The sequence below is a fragment of the Telopea speciosissima genome, unplaced genomic scaffold, assembly GCF_018873765.1.
Source record: "Telopea speciosissima isolate NSW1024214 ecotype Mountain lineage unplaced genomic scaffold, Tspe_v1 Tspe_v1.0094, whole genome shotgun sequence".
In the NCBI taxonomy this organism is placed as follows: Eukaryota; Viridiplantae; Streptophyta; class Magnoliopsida; order Proteales; family Proteaceae; genus Telopea; species Telopea speciosissima.
In genome coordinates, this window is record NW_025317430.1 from 13,973 (window position 1) to 32,754 (window position 18,782).

The window sequence follows — 18,782 nt, forward strand, 5'->3', positions numbered from 1 at the left end:
TGGAATTTAAGGAGGCAGTTCTAGCCACCCAGCCAAGGGATGGTAATGGCAGTGATGATGATGATGATCCTATGTGTGTGCCTAATGATTTGCAACCAAAGGCAAAGGCTAGGGAATTTCGGCAGGCACAGCAAGGAGCAGAGTCACTTTTCAGGAGCAGGATAGACAAAGACAGTTTTGGAGGAGGAGCTGATCTGTCTAAAGCAGGAGGTAGTGGTGGTGGATCTGCAAAGCCACAGCCATAGGGGAGAAGGCAGGTTGAGTTGCCTCTAAGGAGATCACAAAGTACGAGGGCAGCTCCACCTCTAGTACCACCACGACAGGACCCCATACTAAAGCAAAATCCCAGCATCTATAGGGGGAAAGGTCACAAGCAGGCTAAATTGAAACACATGTAGAGTGATATGAAGGGGATGGTTGGGGATGTTGTTTTTAAGTGTTGGTTATTCAACAATATCCCAAGCACACGCCACTATGGGGCCCTCTTATCAATTGATGCTAGATATGGTTGTTGAGGCAGGCCCAAGGGTCAAAGGGCCCATCGCATACAAGGTGATGAATGTGTATTTGCCCCAACAGAAACAAGAGTTTAAGAAGCATATAAACGACCTGAAAGGGTTGTGGAAGAGCTACGAGGTGACGATCATGTGTGATGGTTAGACTGGGCCCACGAGAAAGTTCATCATCAACTTTATGGTTTACTGTGACAGGAGGACAGTATTCCTAAAATCCATGGATGCATCCAAGGTGAAAAGTATGCAAAATACATTCATAAGTTGCTGAAGGAGGTGGAAGTGGAGAACGTTGTCCAATTTGTGACAGACAACGAAAGCAACTTCAAGAATGCCGGTCAAAACTCAAAAGTTAATGAATAATAGTAAGTACTAACTCTTCTAGACCTCTTGTGCAACTCATTGCATTGACCTCATGCTGAAGGACATAGGGAAGATAAAATCGGTGTCGAGTATGGTTGAGACAGTGAGATAGGTGAGCACCTTTGTCTACCATCATAAGATTTGCATTGAACCTTCTGAGAGAAATGTGTGAGGGGGACTTGGTCAATCATGGCCTCACTTGATTCACCACAAACTACATTGTATTGAAGAGCTTTGAGGCGAAGAAGGTTGGACTCAAATCTATGTTTGGATCAAAGGAGTAGTTTGTGCGGAGGGAATCGGGTTTGCAGGTGGTAGTGCAGCACAAGCTACCACTTCGTCTGAGGAATTTTGGCACCACCTGAATAAGGTGGTAAAAGTTTTGGACCCTGTGGTCAAAGTGTTGAGGTTGGTGGACTCTGCTTTCAAGCCCACCATGCCACACTTTTATGTTGTCGTGGACATGATGAAGGATAATGCGCACAATTCGATGCAACGTGGCAGCAAGCCCTAAAGATAACCATGGATCACAGGGAGCTTCAACTTATGCATCCTAAGACTGGTGGATATTTTTTTATGTAACTAATTAACAATGCATTTTATAATCTGTAGAATATATTCCTATACATTAACAATATCTATATGGAGAAGTGCCTTGTTCCGACAGCGTACTCTATGCTCAAAGAGAATGAATATTTTATTTATTTTTTTATTTCAAAGAGAGAATAAAATATGAATGCATTTGGGAGTAGAGTACGCTATAGGCTCAAAGAATCCTTGTCCATATCTATATGTCAGTTTGCAGCATACTATCTAAACCCCAAGTATCAATATAGCCCGACTGAGGATGAATCCGAATCTAATAGAAGCAATGAAGCAAGTTGTTGCCAAGTTGGAGCCACGTGATACAATCCAGTCTATTTGCAACTTGGAGATGAATTATGTAGTTCATTGGGAACATAATAAGCAATTACTCCAACTGGTATTGGTTAATAACATTAACAATTTTTCAAATTGATATAGATCGAGAGTTTAAGGAATGCCTTGGGCAGTTTTGGAGCCTTCGCCACAGTGGTTGGCCGAGCAAACTTTGATGCTAGGATGCAATTCATTATCTTATTCTCTTATTTGCATCTGTATTAAGACTTCTGAAATGCAAATAAAATGCCTTTTTGCTGTAATGCAGCTGTGAATGGTGGGTGTTCTATGTGAATGACACACAAGAGTTGAGGATAGCAATCAAGGTGCTCTTCCAAACATTTTCCGCCTCCGATTGTGAGTGAAACTGGAGTATGTTTTCACTCATCCACTCCAAGAGGCGGAACTGATTGGGTTCCTAACGTTTGGCAGACTTGGTGTATGTGCACTACAATATGAGGCTGAAGATGCAGCACATACGCATGGGTATGGAGAACAACAGGGACCCGATCGAGCGCGCGGACATTTTCGAGCTGGAGTGATGGGGATCCCTTGGTAGAGTGGATGAGGGATATAGATGAACCAGTGATGGATTAGGCTAGGGGTAGGGTCATCTATCTGGCTTCATAGGGGTCGGAGACACTCACAGTCTCCCTGACGCTTCAAACCCACACCTGGCTTGGATGATGAGGACCCAGACTGGTTCCATTCCAGCAGTCACACTCTCACACCATCACCGTCTACTCGTGAAGATGATGGCGGCGACGATGATGATGGAGGTGGTGATAGATTTGCATGACTTCGAGAAGAGTATGTAATGTAGTACTGGCCAAAACCAAGATCAATATTCAAATGATAGGTTCAAGTTAGGGTGATTTCTAATAACAGAAAATCAGAGGTAGAGGGGAAACTAAACTGAAAGTTTCAGGTCAATCGAGTGGTTAGATGGATAGGAATAAGGCAATCCTAGTGGTAATAGGAATGAGGGTAAAGTGGTAATTTCAGGTATTGGTTTAGGGTTTAGAAGGTGGAACTAAGTCACTGATCTCAGATATATTGTGATCTGATATCAGTAGCTTACTCAGTCTAAGAAATCATATTCGGTTAGGGATATGGAAGGTTTAAGTTTAGGTTTAATGCAGGTAGGGATAGAATAAGGAAAACAGAATTTTATTGAAATCCAGCCATCAGCCTAAGCTCAAATTTGAATCAAGTTCTGTTCTAGGGTTTATGATTGTATGCTAGACATTTCAGAACAATCGGATGGCTAGTTTGCTTAATCTAGAAAAAAAACTCTTGCATATGATCTTCTAGAAAGTTAGGTTCTAGTTGCAAAAAATTCAAGAACAAACTCAACAAAGCTTACTTGTAATGGCTATTATCTGCAAATAGGGTTTCCAAACAAGCAAATCACCATGAGAACTTGAACAATAACAGTAGACAATCCACCTAAAGCGTTGATTGGATCGCACCCCAACCCCTTCACTTTGATCAAACACAAGAAAGATTGTCTAGTTGCAGAAGACAAATAGTAGCAGCAGCTTCAATTTTAAAATAGTATGGAAAAGTGGAGCCTCCACAAATTGCTTTATTATATAGGCCAATAAGCCAACACCCCAAAGTTAGATTGGGAGTAGGAAACCCCCTAGCCAACTTGGCTTACAAGACACAACTACCTCACATACATGTGAGAGGTGTGGACCCAAGCAATTATACATTTCTAACTTAACAATTAAAATTAAAATAGCTTAAATTGAACCAAATAATAACCCTGGTTCAATTATACTAAACCAAGACAGAAACATATAAAACAGCAAACAAAAAAGTATCTATTAGGCCACAGATTGGCCTCCTCTCTTGCACTTCTTCCTTCGAGAATATATCTTCAGATCTGCATCAGCTCTCCCCGGCTTGAAAACATTATTTCCAACGAATGGGTGAAAAACGTTAATGCTCATACAAGTCGGGATTAAGCTTCTTGAAGTCATCAGCATGAATCCAAGTAATGTCATGTCGTGGACGACCCTTCCATTTGACAAGAAAGGCATGGTATCCAGTGCCCTGACGAGTGGTTTGTAGGTGTCATCCAAAATCTCCTCAATGATATTAGTGGAGGGTGGCTTGAGTTAGTAATGTCTGTATCACCATCGTTTGAGTGATGTCCCACATAAAGATGCAAATCAGCTACATTGAAGATGTTGCTTATAGTCATAGTTGCAGGCAACTCGAGCACATAAGCATTTAGTCCAATGCATTTCAGCACCTTGTAAGGACCCATCTTCTTTGGATGGAGCTTAGTGTTGACATCAGGTTGGAACCTTTCGGGATTGACATGAACCATCACCATGTCTCCCAGTTTAAACTCCACATAATGTCGATGACAATCAGTTGTAGCCTTGTCAACATCATTGCTGAGAGCGATAAGTTGTCGAACGTCTACATGCACCTCTATGATGTGGAGCAAGAATTTATCAGCCTCAAGACTAATTTGAGCCTGGGGTGGAAGTGAAACAAGATCAATAGGTAGCTTTGGCAGAATTCCAAGTAATATCTCAAAAGTAGTATGCTATGTTGTCCTATTCACTGAACTGTTGTAGGCAAACTCAGCAATGCCAAGAATAAATTTGTCAAGTTTTCTCATAATCTTTGACTAAGCACCTCAACAAATTCCCCAAACTTCAGTTCACTACCTCAATCTGTCCGTCAATTTGTGGATGGAATGCAGTTGAAAACTGTAGCTTTATGTTAATTTTCAGCCACAATGTCTATTAGAAGTAACTCATGAACTTGATGTTACAATCAGAGACGACGGCAGCCCATGTAGTCGCACAACTTCCTTGAAGAATAATTTTGCAATATGAGATGCATTGAAGGCCTTGAGACATGGTAAAAAGTGTGCCAACTTAAAAAAAAAACAATCGACTACAACCATAATGATACATATAGTTCTCTTTTAGGAGAAAGCCCAAATACAAAATCCATATTGATATCTATCCAAAGTGCATGTGGAACGGATAATGGTGAGTAGAGACCTGTATTCTGTTTCGTTCCCTAGCTAGCTAACAAACTCGGCATCTCTTCATTACATGATCATCTTTTGCAATGAGTGGCCAATAATACTGATTTGTAACTTGTAAGATAGTCTTGTGACTCTTATCCTTGCTGAAATGACCTCCCAAACCTCCCCCATGTAACTCCCGTACGATGTGATCTTGTAGGGAAGAGTTTGGAATGCATAGACGTGCCCCCAAGAACAAATACCCATCATGAACTGAGTATTTATGGTGCTGTCCGCCCCACTGTAACTCCTCATATAGTACGCCGAAATCTTTGTTAGATGCGTACTCATCATGTAGCGGACCTATGCTAAGTGCATGTGCTGAAAAGTATTAAGACTTGGCACTTTTCGGCTCAATGCATTAGTCATTGTATTCTCCTTTCCAGCCTTATACTTCATTAGGAAACATACACTGACTAGGAACTAGTGGGCGAGCCTTGGCGCAACGGTTAAGTTGCGCTATTGCAACCTATTGGTTGCCGGTTCAAAACTTGGAAAAAACCTCTACTGCAAAGCAGGGATTAAGGCTGTTTACATTTGCCCCTCCCAGACCCTGAAGTAGCGGGAGCCTCATGCATAGGGACACTCAAACTGACTAGGAAACTGAATCAATGACAAAGCCAAACTTTTTAAGTCCTAACATGCCTATGATGTGGACTTCTGACAATGAAATAAAGAATTAAAGACAGCTTCATTGAATAATGGTTCAATTGGACTAAACCAAAAGATGATTACCAAAAAAAAAAGACTAAACCAAAAGACACTTAAAAGAAACTAACTAATAAAGAAAATCCCGTATGCGGTCTTACTACCCATATATTAAGCCCACTAAAGTAGCCTGTTACTTTAAAAACTCAATGGACCAAAAGCCCAACATGTATAGAACCCAACACTAAGCTTATTCCTAATAAAACAAACCCATTTTGGTTATGTATCTGCATCATTTGACTACCTCTTTCCAACTATATGCATAGGTAGGATCCTTGGATAAGTCGTATGTCAAATTTGTTGGTTGAGCTCAATCATAGGGTCCAAGAGTAAAATTTTATCCCCGGCCTTATGCATATGTTTCTCAAGACTTACCTAGATGAACAACCCAATTACTACCTAGGGGTCTGCCTCACATTGTGTCTGTCCAGTTGCCCTACATAGCAGCAATGCACCCATAACATACAAAAAGAAGTGTAGGAAGATCAAGTGAGAAACATGCGTAAGTTAGAAGAAAGATTACTCACTGCATCTGGTTCCATTTCTGCAGGTGAAAGCATTCTATCAAAACAGTGCCCAGAAATTGTACACACCAAAAGTTGACTGGTGGGATCCAGAATAACTTCTCTGCATGTATCATCGCATACTGCAGAAATGGGAGAAAATTAAAAAAATAACACAAAAAAAAAAACCAATTCCTCATCAAGAAGTTTAGTGATCACACGGTGAGAAGCAATTCATACCATGAACACGTCCAGTCTTCTCACATACGAAAACATCTCCAATTTGGTAGTATGTACATGTCTCTCCAGAACAAGAATGGCCAGCAACCAGCTCATCAGTCAGGCCTCTACTGCTTTTCCACGTGGACACTTGATCAGCCACTGTTTTGTCAAGAATTATGTGGTCATCATTCACCTTCACATGTAAAAGCAATATTTCAGGATTCAGTAAGGCCTCCAGAACTGCCATCAAGGGATACAGACACACCCCAGGATTTGAAGAAATAAATAACTCCCCTTCCTGCCTCTTCCATACACATGGCCCCGATGCTAGGACCCACCAGCATTTCCTATCTATCCAATGCCAATAATCAATTTGATCTAGAATACAATCCATCACTCTTCTTTGAATACAGGTTTCAAACTCGATGAACTTATGAATTTTGTGATCTCATTCTGATTTAAGCCATTTCAGAATCCAACAAACCTCCCCAAGGTCTTCAGCACAAATTGAACATATTTTTCAAACTCATGTATGAATGGTACATGGATGCCCATTTAAGGGGAGAGCATGCAAATACACATACCCACTTGCTAATGCAGTACAAGCAATTTGATTTTCCAGAAAAATTATGGTCAAATGAAATTTTGGAAGTCATTCTTCCTCAAAACTATTTACAAAACACACACACATGTATTTCATCTTGTAAAGTAAGAAAAGGGAAGAAAGAATAGAAAGTTCCCTCAGAACTTTTATCACAAAATAAATTTTCTGACGATGTCAAAATGAAAGTGTTCAAAACAAGGAGTTTTGGTATCATGGTATTCCTAAAAAAGAAAAATAGTGTTTCTTCAGGAATATATTGTTGGACTATTGCATTTTGAATTATGTTTGGTGACTACTAACATGTGTGTGATTGACTAAAAGCGTGTACTTAATCATGTCACAAGTTTTCGGATATCCTCGAGTGTTCAACTTGATGAGTAAGCATCATTTCAGTTGCCCTTCTCAAGTATCAGAGCATCAAGCACTAAACACCAAGAAAGCTAAATGCATCATTGAGAAAAAGCATTATCAGCACATCTCCAACTCGATTGAGTGGAAGATCAAATCTTTCGGAGATCAACTTTACAACCTCAAGTGACAAAGAAGCCGAAGTGTCAATCACTCTATGAAGAGTAGCTGCACTTAGGTTTCTAGACTTAGGATCTATTTCAATTATGTTGTAATCTTTGTAACCCTAAGTTGTAAGCATAGTTCAAAATCTCGCGAAATCTCGATCAAGATTTCGGAAATTTCGGATATTTCGACCTCCTCGAAACAAAATGCCACCTCGAATAAAAAAAATACAAAAATTCGATCGAAATTTCGAGATATCACGAGATTTCGAATGTCTCGAGAAATTGCTTTATATAAATGAACATGTTTCGTCAGTCTCGGTCGAAATTGGTTTTGCACTTTTGCTTGGTTTTTGAAGGTTTTTGCTCATTTCTTCTCCATTCTTCCACTTCCCACTTGAATCCTTGCCGCATCTACGCCGGAATCACTTGGAGAACAAACTTCTTAGCACATCTGTGAAGCCTTTCCACTATTCCAGGTAAAACCATATTCTCAAAATTGATTCTTTTTAGGGAAATGCATGATCAACATGTTTGTTTGGGATATAGTGGATCGTCTTTTGTGGATGACTTCTTTTCCTACTCTGGCTACCCAACCCACCAGCCGCAGCCGTACAACCCGTACATGCTCCCAGAGCCGTCATATGACTCATTTCATAGTGGATCAGTGGGTAGTACTTCTTCACAGTTTGGTGACCTATATCCTAGGATAGGTTACCTTCAACATGTTGATGATGCAGTTTACATGGCCACTGTGGATGACTACACTCGCTTCTTCTCCCAAACTATGACGTGGCATGCATTTGTCCTACAGTCGAAGAGCAATACACGTCGGCTCCAGCGGACCACGAGTGGGGTTGATCCTGGACGGCGGAGTAGTTATTATTAGCAAATTTGTAAACATTTGAGATGAATGATGACTAGTTGACTACTTGACTTGTAGCCTTGTAGGGGACAATTGGGGATATTGACATATTGTGATTTGGAATGTTTGATATCATCTTCTTAAATCTTAACTCTTAAGTTGTTATTTGTTAACTTGTTATTGACTTGATGTCTTATGTACTTAATATTATGATTTATGACTTAACTTATGAGTCATTATGTTTCCAACTTAGTTCCAAGTCAATTTACTTGTTTAATGTACAATGTGTATGTGTAAATGTGTAATTAACTAAGTTATATATTAGGGTTCGACCGTACGTTGCCAATCAATGGTGCACATCCAAAACACCATTTTGGGTGACTATTTTTGCAATTTGAACATTTAAATATGTTTATATAGCCTAAAATAGGGTTTCCATGAAGTTTCAGGCCTTAACTTGGCCTAAAACCCACCGAAATGACCTATCGAAACATACAAAAAAAATAACAATATTTCGGTCAGCCCGAAATACCGAAACGAAACGAGTTCTCGAACTATGGTAGTAAGATCCCCAGTTTTTGGTAAGCCCAAGATACTTAGATGTAAAGATGTCTAAGTAGGGCTAATGGTTGAAGCCCTCACAGTGTTGGGGCTCGACCAGACTTGACCAATTACATAAAATGGATTAGATGTATTATTGGGCAAGTCTCTTGACCAAAATATCTGAGGAAAATCATAAGGCAGAAAGGCCAAGTTACTTACAACAACAAACTCAGCCTTATCTAGTTATCTCAACTTAACGGGGTCGGCACATGGAGCCAAACAAAACAAAGTAGGGAAAACAGAGTTCTAACCAAAAAAGGCAAAGAAAAGATGGAAAACGAGATGAGAGATGAAAAAGGAAAAGGACAAATGAAAGATGGAAAATGAACGATGAAAGAAGGTAAGCGGAAAGAGGCATAGCCCAGCACGTCAGGAGAATCTCAGCTAAATGGGGCCTATGACATGGATCTTTGCCTTCCAATAGGCTTTATCCGAGGTCATACTTGGAACAAGCCCTAGCCTATGCATGTCCTTCCTCACCACTTCTCCAACAGTCAATTTAGGTCTGTCCCTAGCTCTTTTGGCTCCTTCAATCGGAATCATATCACTCCTCCTTACTGAACCATCCTTGGCCTCCGTTGAATATGACCACACCATCTTAAACAACTCGTAGTTTGTCATTGAAAGGCCATGTTACTTGTCTGAACAAAATTCAAAAACAAAGTTAAAAATAGAAATTCAATCAAAGAAGAAGACCTCGAGGTCAACTACCAGTTTCTGAGGTTGACCTCCACGGTCGACCTCCAAGTTTGGGAACGGAAGTCCCAGTGTCTGGAGGTCTGGGCTTCACAGAGCTCGTGGTTGACCTTCCAATCTCAAGGTCGACTGCTTCATATCGGGGTCGATCATCATGAGTTCTATTGGCAAAAAGTAAGAGTTGTTGGGAAACTGCTCTATATGGGGTAAACCGCCAGAGTCCCAACAGATAAAAATGGCAGTTTTTTGCTGTTATGAATTGATTATATATGTATGGGACTTTTTGTCATTTGCCCATGAGAACCTTAGCCATATTTTTAAGTGTTACACTTAGTATTTTGGCCTTATATAATATCGGGAGTCATTGCGCTTTGATTTGTAAATCCACCCTAGAATGAGGGTTTGAATTGTTCTTCAAATTGAAGATTAGCCTACCAAGAGGCATTGTAATTGAGTTGCAAAACTCAAAAGCTCTTTGTGAGAGTGTGTAAGGGGTTTGACCCACCGAGAAAGGATTGGGTTAGTTGTGAGACCATGGAAAAAACATTGTAAGGTTTAATTGACACCATTGAAAAGACAAATCATTTTAGTGGAGAGTGGATGCAGGTCAAGAGGATTGAACCACTATAAATCTCATGTCTTCCTTTGTGTATGAGTTTTTGTTTTCCACATTCCCTTACAATCCTTGAAGTAGTTGAAAAGATTTTCAAGTCTACCAATACCCAATCCACACCCTATTGGATTGCCATACCGGTCCAACATATATGTTATAGAAATGAAGGATGAAGAGATAATTGAGAGTAGAATACTGAGAAAATTATAAACTGGAAATGAAGGAAATGACAAAATAACTGAGAAGGTAGGGAGAAAGAAGTTGCATACTGGAAAACCAAACAGACAAACACACACACACACATAGAGAGAGAGAGATTAGGGGAGCAGTCTTACTAGTAACAATTGCAAGGATAGTCAGAGCCCTATAAATCCTTAGAACCTTGTCTACAGGTGGGAAGAAAAATGGTTTGAAGACGGAAGCAGCCTTAACGAAGAGATCGACAAATGAGTTTTAAAGACAAGAGTAGCATTGACAAAGAGGAAGACAGATTGGCTTAAAACAGGAACCTGGTCTTGATGCAGCTCTCCCCAATACAGCCATTGTGGTGGGGGGCCAGATAGGAGAAAGGAAAAGTTGAAGGGGAAGGAGAAAGAGATCACACACTCTCACAGAGTAAACCCAATAAGCTTCTATTCAATTCATTGTGTCCACTGTTGGGTTACATGCAAGTATTTAAAGAGAGAAATAACAAGACTCCTATTCTAACTCCTACGTACCAACCTAAAACAAATAAGAGACTAAAATAAATAAACTAATATACTACTTCCAACACTTGTTGGATCAAAAACCATTGAACTTGTTCAGTCGGGGTTTGGGTCTTTAAATCCTATCATACGGGTCCAACCAGCCAAGTGATACTGCATCAATTCTCCTCCTCTGAAAAAAAAACACAATTCCGTAGAGTTTGGAAAAGGACCAAGGAGGCCATCTAAAGCAATAGGTTGGCGGAGGAACGATCCCGTTACTTTCTTGAGTTTAATGTCGAGGAGATCCTTAACGGGAAGAAACTTCATGGTTTTTTTGTCGTGCTTGAAGGAGTAGGTATTTGCATACCCATTACCCGCAATGTTGTGCGTTCTTATCAAATAACCACGGCCGACCAAGAAGAATATGACACACCTTCAAAGAGAGGACGTCACATTGTATTGTATCCACGAATCCACCAATAGAGTAGGTGAGTAAACACTTAACCATAACCTTGAGATTAGTGTTGTTCACCCATGCAATTTTTGTAAGGAGTTGGATGGGGCTTTGTCTGCAGTCCCAGCTTACAATCAGCATCTTCAAAGACGACATTAGTGCAACTACCTCCATCAATCACCAGAATACATAATTGGGCATTGTTGCTGCGCCAATCTTCATCCTCAGTGACTTTGTGAGTTGTCAAAATAGGATCAAGAACATAACAAGGATGTAGCTCCTCATCACTGTCATTGCCATTAACTTCACCTGCTTCAAGCTCTATCGGTAAATCAACTGTATCAACACCAAGGTGCTCTTTTGGATCACAAGGTATAAATGAATCCTAATCAACATAAGCTACCAAGAGGTTGAAGCAATGAGAACTGAAATGTCTGTATCCTTTGCACGTTAAACAATGATGGGCAGCCTTTTACATCACTGTTTAACGTGCTAGGGCGTGAAGATACCATGTCAAAATCACGCCGCTGTAGAGAATATGGCCAGTTAGGCCGTGAGGATGCCATAGACGAACCAATAGCCTGTGGTTTGCTGAATGACTTTTCTTGGGGGGAAGACTGTTGTTGATTGTAACTGTTACCCTTAAGGAAAAGAGTGTGAAAAATTCCTTCGAGTGACAGGCCGTTTCAGACTTCTTCTACCTGATATGCAACTTGTATTGCATCTTCCATTGTAGGCAGTCGACTGGATGCGAGTGCAGCACTGATCTGAGGGTGCAAACCATTGCAGAACTGTTCCACCAATACTTTATCCCACTCAAAATCAGATTGAGTGGTATAATAATAGAATCTGGCAACAAACTCCTCAACTATTAGGTTTTCCCGCTTCAACTGTGCAAATCTAAGGTGCATGCGTTGCTTGTAGTCAGGAGGTAAGAATCTTTGGTTCATAACTTCATGCATTTCAGCCAAAGAAGTAATTAAACCAATATTGTGTCCCGATTTTGATGTTGTTGCTTGATCCACCAGACTCGAGTAGTACCTTTAAGTTTAGCTTTTGCAAATGAGACTTTTCGGGCCTCAGTTAAACCGTACCATCTAAAAAAGGTCTCCAAACTGTGAATCCGGTCAAGGTACTGCTCTGGATTATTCTCCCCATAAAAATCATGAACATCCAACTTTGCTACTAGTTCAACTCCATAATCATCATATCAACGAACTCCATAAGGTGCGAGTGATAGCAGTGGTGGTATATGTTGTGGTGGTGGTGTATGATGTGGTGGTGGTGGCGGCGTATCATGAGACGGGTCTTGTGGGACGAAATTGGAAGAATCCTCGGATTGCATAGGACTCTTTCCTTTATCTAAAGCCACCAATCGATCAATAGAAGCTTGCATGGTTGTCATCATAGTATGGAGGGAACTGATAGCTGCGGTAAGGGTATCAACACATTCAGTGAGAGTGTCAACTTTTGAATTAGTTTCACCTTTGTATGAATTGAGCTGTTGGATAATCTCGCCGTTGGCTACCATGGTAAAGTTAAGCAAGGAAACACTCAAAGGTAATGACAAATCAGTAAATAGATAGATATTTATAATGACGGTGGCAGAACTGTAATTTAATGGAAGTGCAAACTATAAGGAAAAGAACACAAGTGAACGGAGTGTATCTTATCAGGAAAAAGGGGCAAACTTGGAATAAAGTAACAGTAAGGGGTAACCAGAATTAGACTAAAAGGAGAGAGAAGTTTAGGATTTAAAGAAAAAGGAAAATACACAAGTAAAGAGGAATCGTGGGGGTTACCGAACAGTCGCATTTGGAGTCTGCTACTCCGGAGAGGAAAACAGCAGTAGAGGGTGAAACAACTTTGGAGGAGGAATCGTATGCATGACTTCGAAGGAGGAAGTGTATGTGCGACTTTAAAGGAGGCTGGTGGAGGGCTGCAATTGGTGGAGTCCGAATGTGATAAGGAGTTCAAACCCAGATATGCTTTTTTTTTTTTTTTTTTTGGGGGGGGGGGGGGGGGGTTCAATACCTCTCGCTCTCTCTGCTCTCCTTCTTCTACTTTCACTTGCTGGAACCCTATAAGACTGATGAAGGAGAACACTTGAAAGTGGGGAAGAGTTGGTGCCGGAGATCCAAGTGAGAGAGAGGTTTGGCAGTAGGAATGGAGGGGATGGGGGTACTAGGTAATGTAGATCTAGATTGGTAGGAGACCAACTAGAAGCCAGACAACCAGGATCTAACTTGAATGGTAGTTCAGCTAGGTCAAAAATAGGTAAAAGTGTGAAATTAGGGTTAGGGTTTGATGGGACCTAAGTTTGATGATTGGGTTACGTCAAGCCAATGTTGGAGAGTCCATCAGTGAAGATCTTGTTAAGTTTTAACAAGTCTAGGCTTGTGAATTAGAATCGGCAGCAAGGTTAGGTTTTAAGTTTTGGGTTTTTGAAACGTATGATGGACTATAGGGTTTGGGATGGGAGGCTGGGCAGCAGCTTGGATAGAAAAATACTACCAAGTAACTGATTACTAATACTACTACTAATTGGACAGCTTCTTGTTCTTCTTCTGCTTGCGGATGTAGGACTTCAGTTCTGCATCACTAGGAGAACCGAAGAGGGTTTTGGGTTTCTGGTTTGGAAAGGGATGTGGGCCGGGGTTTGACAGTGGAATCGAAGAATAGTATGGTCGCTGGAATCAAAGAATTTTTTTTTCAATACACTGCAGAATAGTAACAGAAAAGAGAAAATAGGGAAGAAGGAGAATGAGATGACAGATATTGATATGGAAGGGAAGGAGCTGGGTCCTTCAGCTCTAATACCAAATTGGTGGGGGGCCAGATAGGAGAAGGGAAAAGTTGCAGGGGAAGGGGAAAGAAATCATACAATCACACACTCTCCGAAAGTAAACCCAATAAACTTCTATTCAATTCACTGTGTCCACTGTTGGGTTACATGCAAGTATTTAAAGAGAAATAAAAAGACACCTATTCTAACTCCTACATATCAACCTAAGAACAAATAAAAGACTAAAATAAATACACTACTAAATAAACTAATATACTACTTCCAACCCCTGGACCAAAAACCATTGGTCCAGTTCAGTCTGGGTTTGGGTCTCCAAAGCCTAACATGCTGATCCAACCAGTCAAGTGATACTACATCACATTGGTTTCATCATGGTAAGAAGCAAAGTTCTGAAGAACTTGCAGATAGTTTTTTTCTTAAGAGAGAGCACAAAGGGAGGAAGTTGCAGAAAGAACAGAAGGTAAGGAAGAGAGAGAGAGAGATTGAGGAAGGTGGCTTATGGGGCTGGAAAACAGAAACAAGAAAAATGAATATGGTGATGGAGATCAGAGAGAGATACGAGGATGGGTTAAGGAGTAGAAATTGAATACAAAAACGAAAATGAGAGAGACAGCAAGCGGATGCAGTCCATGGTTTCATAACCCCATTTTTATGTTTACACATGCATTTGAATGAAGAAATATTGATAATGAAATGACCCCGTCCCCCAACATACACACAAAATGTTTTTAAAAGCAACCTTTTTGTTTCAGAAATCTCTTTTTTATTTTTATTTTTCTTTGTTACCCACAAATTTCTAAACAAGCATTAAGCCAAATGGTGTTTCTAGATAAGACTCCTTTTAAATAGAAGAAGAAACAGTTTTCAAGGGTCTAAATTAATACAGCATTAGGAATTCATTTTCCAGAAACACATTTATTAGAATAACTCTATTCAGAAATATATCAATTGAGATGGGCCTTAGCATTGTACAAGTTCTCCCAGGTGAAAAAAACTTATTCGGGGGTCATCAGAAGAGACAATTAGAAGGCTTCCCATTCTTTCATACTGAAGTGAATATTGTAATGCTGGTACACAAGCAGTCCATTTGCAAGCAAAAAGTAACTTTTTTTTTTTACTTGAGAAGGAAGTGGAGCTTGGCTTCTCTTGGCTGCCTGCATTTGTATATAATACTCCTTGAACTCGGAAGGAGTGTTCCTAACAAATTCAACCATGTCCTCACCATCGCGCTGCAAGAAAATGTGTTGCACTCAACTCAGGTGCAGTAAATTTGAATGGTAAATGCATCAAAGGAATATATAATATGCAAGTGCTATAAGATCCCATAACTAGTACATCTAGCTTACCTCCAAACAAGTGTAGCAATTTCTTCTATTCAAGACAAGGACAGTTAAATACACATATAAAAGTGATTTTCCCTGTAATACTGAGGAATATGAAGCAGTTGAACTCAAAACAAGTACCTGAATGTAAAGCTTTTTCCAAGCACAGTCACATAACTTTTTAGAGGGAGCTGACAAACCCCAACGTATACAGTACCTGCAAAAAGTTACAATTGCTCACTCGCCCACTTTATTCATTTTGTCAAACATTCTCATAATTCTTCCAACTTGCATCGGTTTTATAGGAAGCAATTTTCTTGGGGGGGTAAGCTGTAATGAAACACCCACAAACTTCAAAGGTTGAGACAAGTAATACCAAGAAAACCAAAAGCAAATAGATGACAAATTCATCATTGTTGTTTGTGTGTCCAAGAATTTCAGTCAGTTAACCCCTATATGAGAGCAGAGTTGTTTGAAGAAGAAGCAGGTGTGAGCAGCTTTTTCTCAATTTCCTCTTCCCAATGTTCTCCATGTAATGGGTGAGACACAAGGCTGGGGATAACCTTTCCCAATTACTCCTTTTCTTGCTAATTGCTCAAGAAATGCAACCAAAAGAACGAGTCTCTCATTTTCCCCTCACTTGACCTATAACACAATGCTGGAAAAGCAATCAAACATCCTTAGTGAATCCACTGTCCCAATAAATTGGTCCCAGTTGAATAATAACTTACAGAACCTAATCTCTGAGCATTTCTAGTCTGGAAACAGGGGACCTACAGTCTGAGACTAAAACCTTATAGCATTTATATAAGATTTATCTACGAAATTGGGTAATATGCATGTGAGCCTCATAGTTTTGTAGCAAAAGGACATAAACAACAATAAGATGTACTGTCACCATCGGTTTTGCAGCTCAGAAACTCTAGTGAACTTACCCCCTTAATGAAGTCATACCTACCCTGAAAGAGAGTACACTCATACCATTTTCTAAAGCTCTGTTGCTGAGAGACAGAGAGAGACAGAGAAACTGAAAACAATTTAAACAACAATGGCATTTCCAGATGGCTATTGGGTGAATCTCCTCTTTCAAGCATTGCTCAAGTTCCCTTTAAACAGTAAAAGAACAAAAACTCAAGAATGCAATATTCCAAAAAAAAACTATTCCCAGGCCAATGACCATAAAGTATCTAAAAGAGCTTCTTCAGGCACCAATAGTTACTCCAGAAAGGCAGGTATGTACATCATAGGGTGCTCAACAACCAATGAATGTCAAAAGCTTGAACACATCCAAAATCAGAGACTTAACAATCTGCATTGAACATCAAACAAAGAACAAACCACAAACTGTTCTTCAACCACCAGCATCCAGGCAACGAGAAAATATTATTCATTAGCATGCATGCTTAGTACTACCGAGAAACCATGGGACCTTGATATCATAAGCAACTTGCTAGCTCCGCCTTATAATATATACTTTTCAACTTAACTCCCTCAGAGAAATGCATGCACATTTGCTTATCAACAAATTCATTCTCTGAGAAAAAACCTCCGCATGTTTATCAACATTATTGCATATGATAAGCCAAAAATCATGAATCATAGATTCCCACCAATGGTAAAAGTGAACCAACTAAAGAAATGAAGCCTTCCCACCAGACTGCATAAAACAAGATCAAATGGAGCAGTTTCTCTCCGTTGCCCTTTTTTTATTTTTAGGGGAAGGGTTTGCTGCCGGATCGCGTGGCACTGCACCAGCAAGGGGAGCCATTGAGGGGGGGCGCAGGGGCATCCAACAGGAGGGGAGGGGCGGTCATTCCAAACCCCCCCCCCCTCGTGTGTGGACGCAGGGGAACACGATCAGGCAGTGTTCCTTTTCCCTTCTTTTTATGTGCTTTTTCTTATTAACAGTAGAGCATTAACTCAAGACTTCAGAGCTAAAATCACAAACAAATAGGTATGATGAAACCATTTAGATGTAATGCTTATGTGGTTTTTATTAAGATTACATCATTAACTCAAGACTTCAGAGCTAAAATCACGAACAAAAAGGTATGATGAAACCATTTGGATGTACTGCCATCTGGAATTAATAGAAGAAAGAAAGTAGTCATAATAGTGCAGAGCCTCAACAATCACAGAAAACATTGAACAGATGTCAGAATTCAAAATTCAGTTGTTAATCCACAAACTGATTATTAAGATGAAATTATACTCACAATCGACGCCATAGACTTTCATCAGATGCTGCACAATTCATAAATTTGCAAACCAACGAGCATGCAACAAGATCCTGTCACAGTACAGAAGGATCGGAACCAAATACTTGTCAACAAAATAAAATTACAACTCAAATAAAAAAATCAACTCTATATTCATCAGAAACATCACTGCATTCCATCTAAACTACCAATGGAATTCATAAATCCTGACCTCCGAAGAAAGGAACTTAAAGATATGATGGAAAAGCTCCCCAGGAATCTTGCTAAAAATCTCCGTCTCAAACCTTCCAGGGACTTTGCTGCAACTCCCAGCTTGAGACTTCTCTTTGTCGACTCGCAATTTCTTCAACGGTGGCGTCGTTTTGGCTTCTTCCTACAGTGAAATTGAATGATTTTCGAGATTTAGCAACGAAGCCAAAACCCCAATTGAGTCACCATTACTACTGCAAAGTCCAAACAATAAACTCATAACCATAACCCTACTCCATGATCTGATATAAGTTCTCTATGGATGAAATGTTCACAGGATCAGACCTCATCGGAGACCTCGGCGAGAATCTCTGATTCGAGAAAAAGAGCGAGAATTTCGTCTTCGTCGTCTGAAGTCGTCATGGTGGAAACCCTAACCCTAGAGACCTAGAGCAGGGAGGCACGAACGAGGGAGAAAGTATTGCAGTTGAAGCTTTTCAGGAATTTGAGAATTGAAGACTCGAAGAGTGTAGGGGTGGTTAGGTGAGGAAGACGCGACCACCGCCGGCGACTTTACTGATAATACGGCAAACGGACCTAGGATTCACGCAGTGTCGTTTCATAAGCCCATGGTTCCATGCGTTACCATGGTTTGAGGTATCCGTGTATCCGTGCAGATCCATATCGTTATCGTATCGATTTTTTGGGATTGCCGATACCCGATTCGACGGTGTGCATTGCATATTCACTGATAACCAATGGTTTTTTTATGTGTTTTTTTTTTTTTAAATGGAAAATAGACATTATTAAAACTAAAATAAACTACATTTTTTTTTGAGTAAACATCTAGTAGAACCCCTGAGGTTTGTTGACCTATCTTGTAGCCCTCCCCCAGGAACTAAAACCTTGCTTATGGACCATAAAAA

At 40.2% G+C, this 18,782-nt stretch overlaps 1 protein-coding gene across 1 annotated transcript in view; it reads right to left on the minus strand.

The window, feature by feature from the left end:
* Positions 1–18,496, minus strand: part of LOC122647622 (F-box protein SKIP31) — a 32,468-nt gene extending 13,972 nt beyond the window's left edge. Inside the window, exons 1-7 of the mRNA XM_043840977.1 lie at positions 18,202–18,496; positions 17,879–18,040; positions 17,665–17,738; positions 15,590–15,665; positions 15,245–15,355; positions 6,303–6,477; positions 6,086–6,205 (exon numbers count right to left, since the gene is read on the minus strand). Coding sequence (XP_043696912.1) covers positions 6,086–6,205; positions 6,303–6,477; positions 15,245–15,355; positions 15,590–15,665; positions 17,665–17,738; positions 17,879–18,040; positions 18,202–18,279 — 796 coding nt within the window. The 5' untranslated portion in view covers positions 18,280–18,496. The remainder of the gene's footprint in view (positions 1–6,085; positions 6,206–6,302; positions 6,478–15,244; positions 15,356–15,589; positions 15,666–17,664; positions 17,739–17,878; positions 18,041–18,201) is intronic.
* Positions 18,497–18,782: the final 286 nt, after the last annotated feature.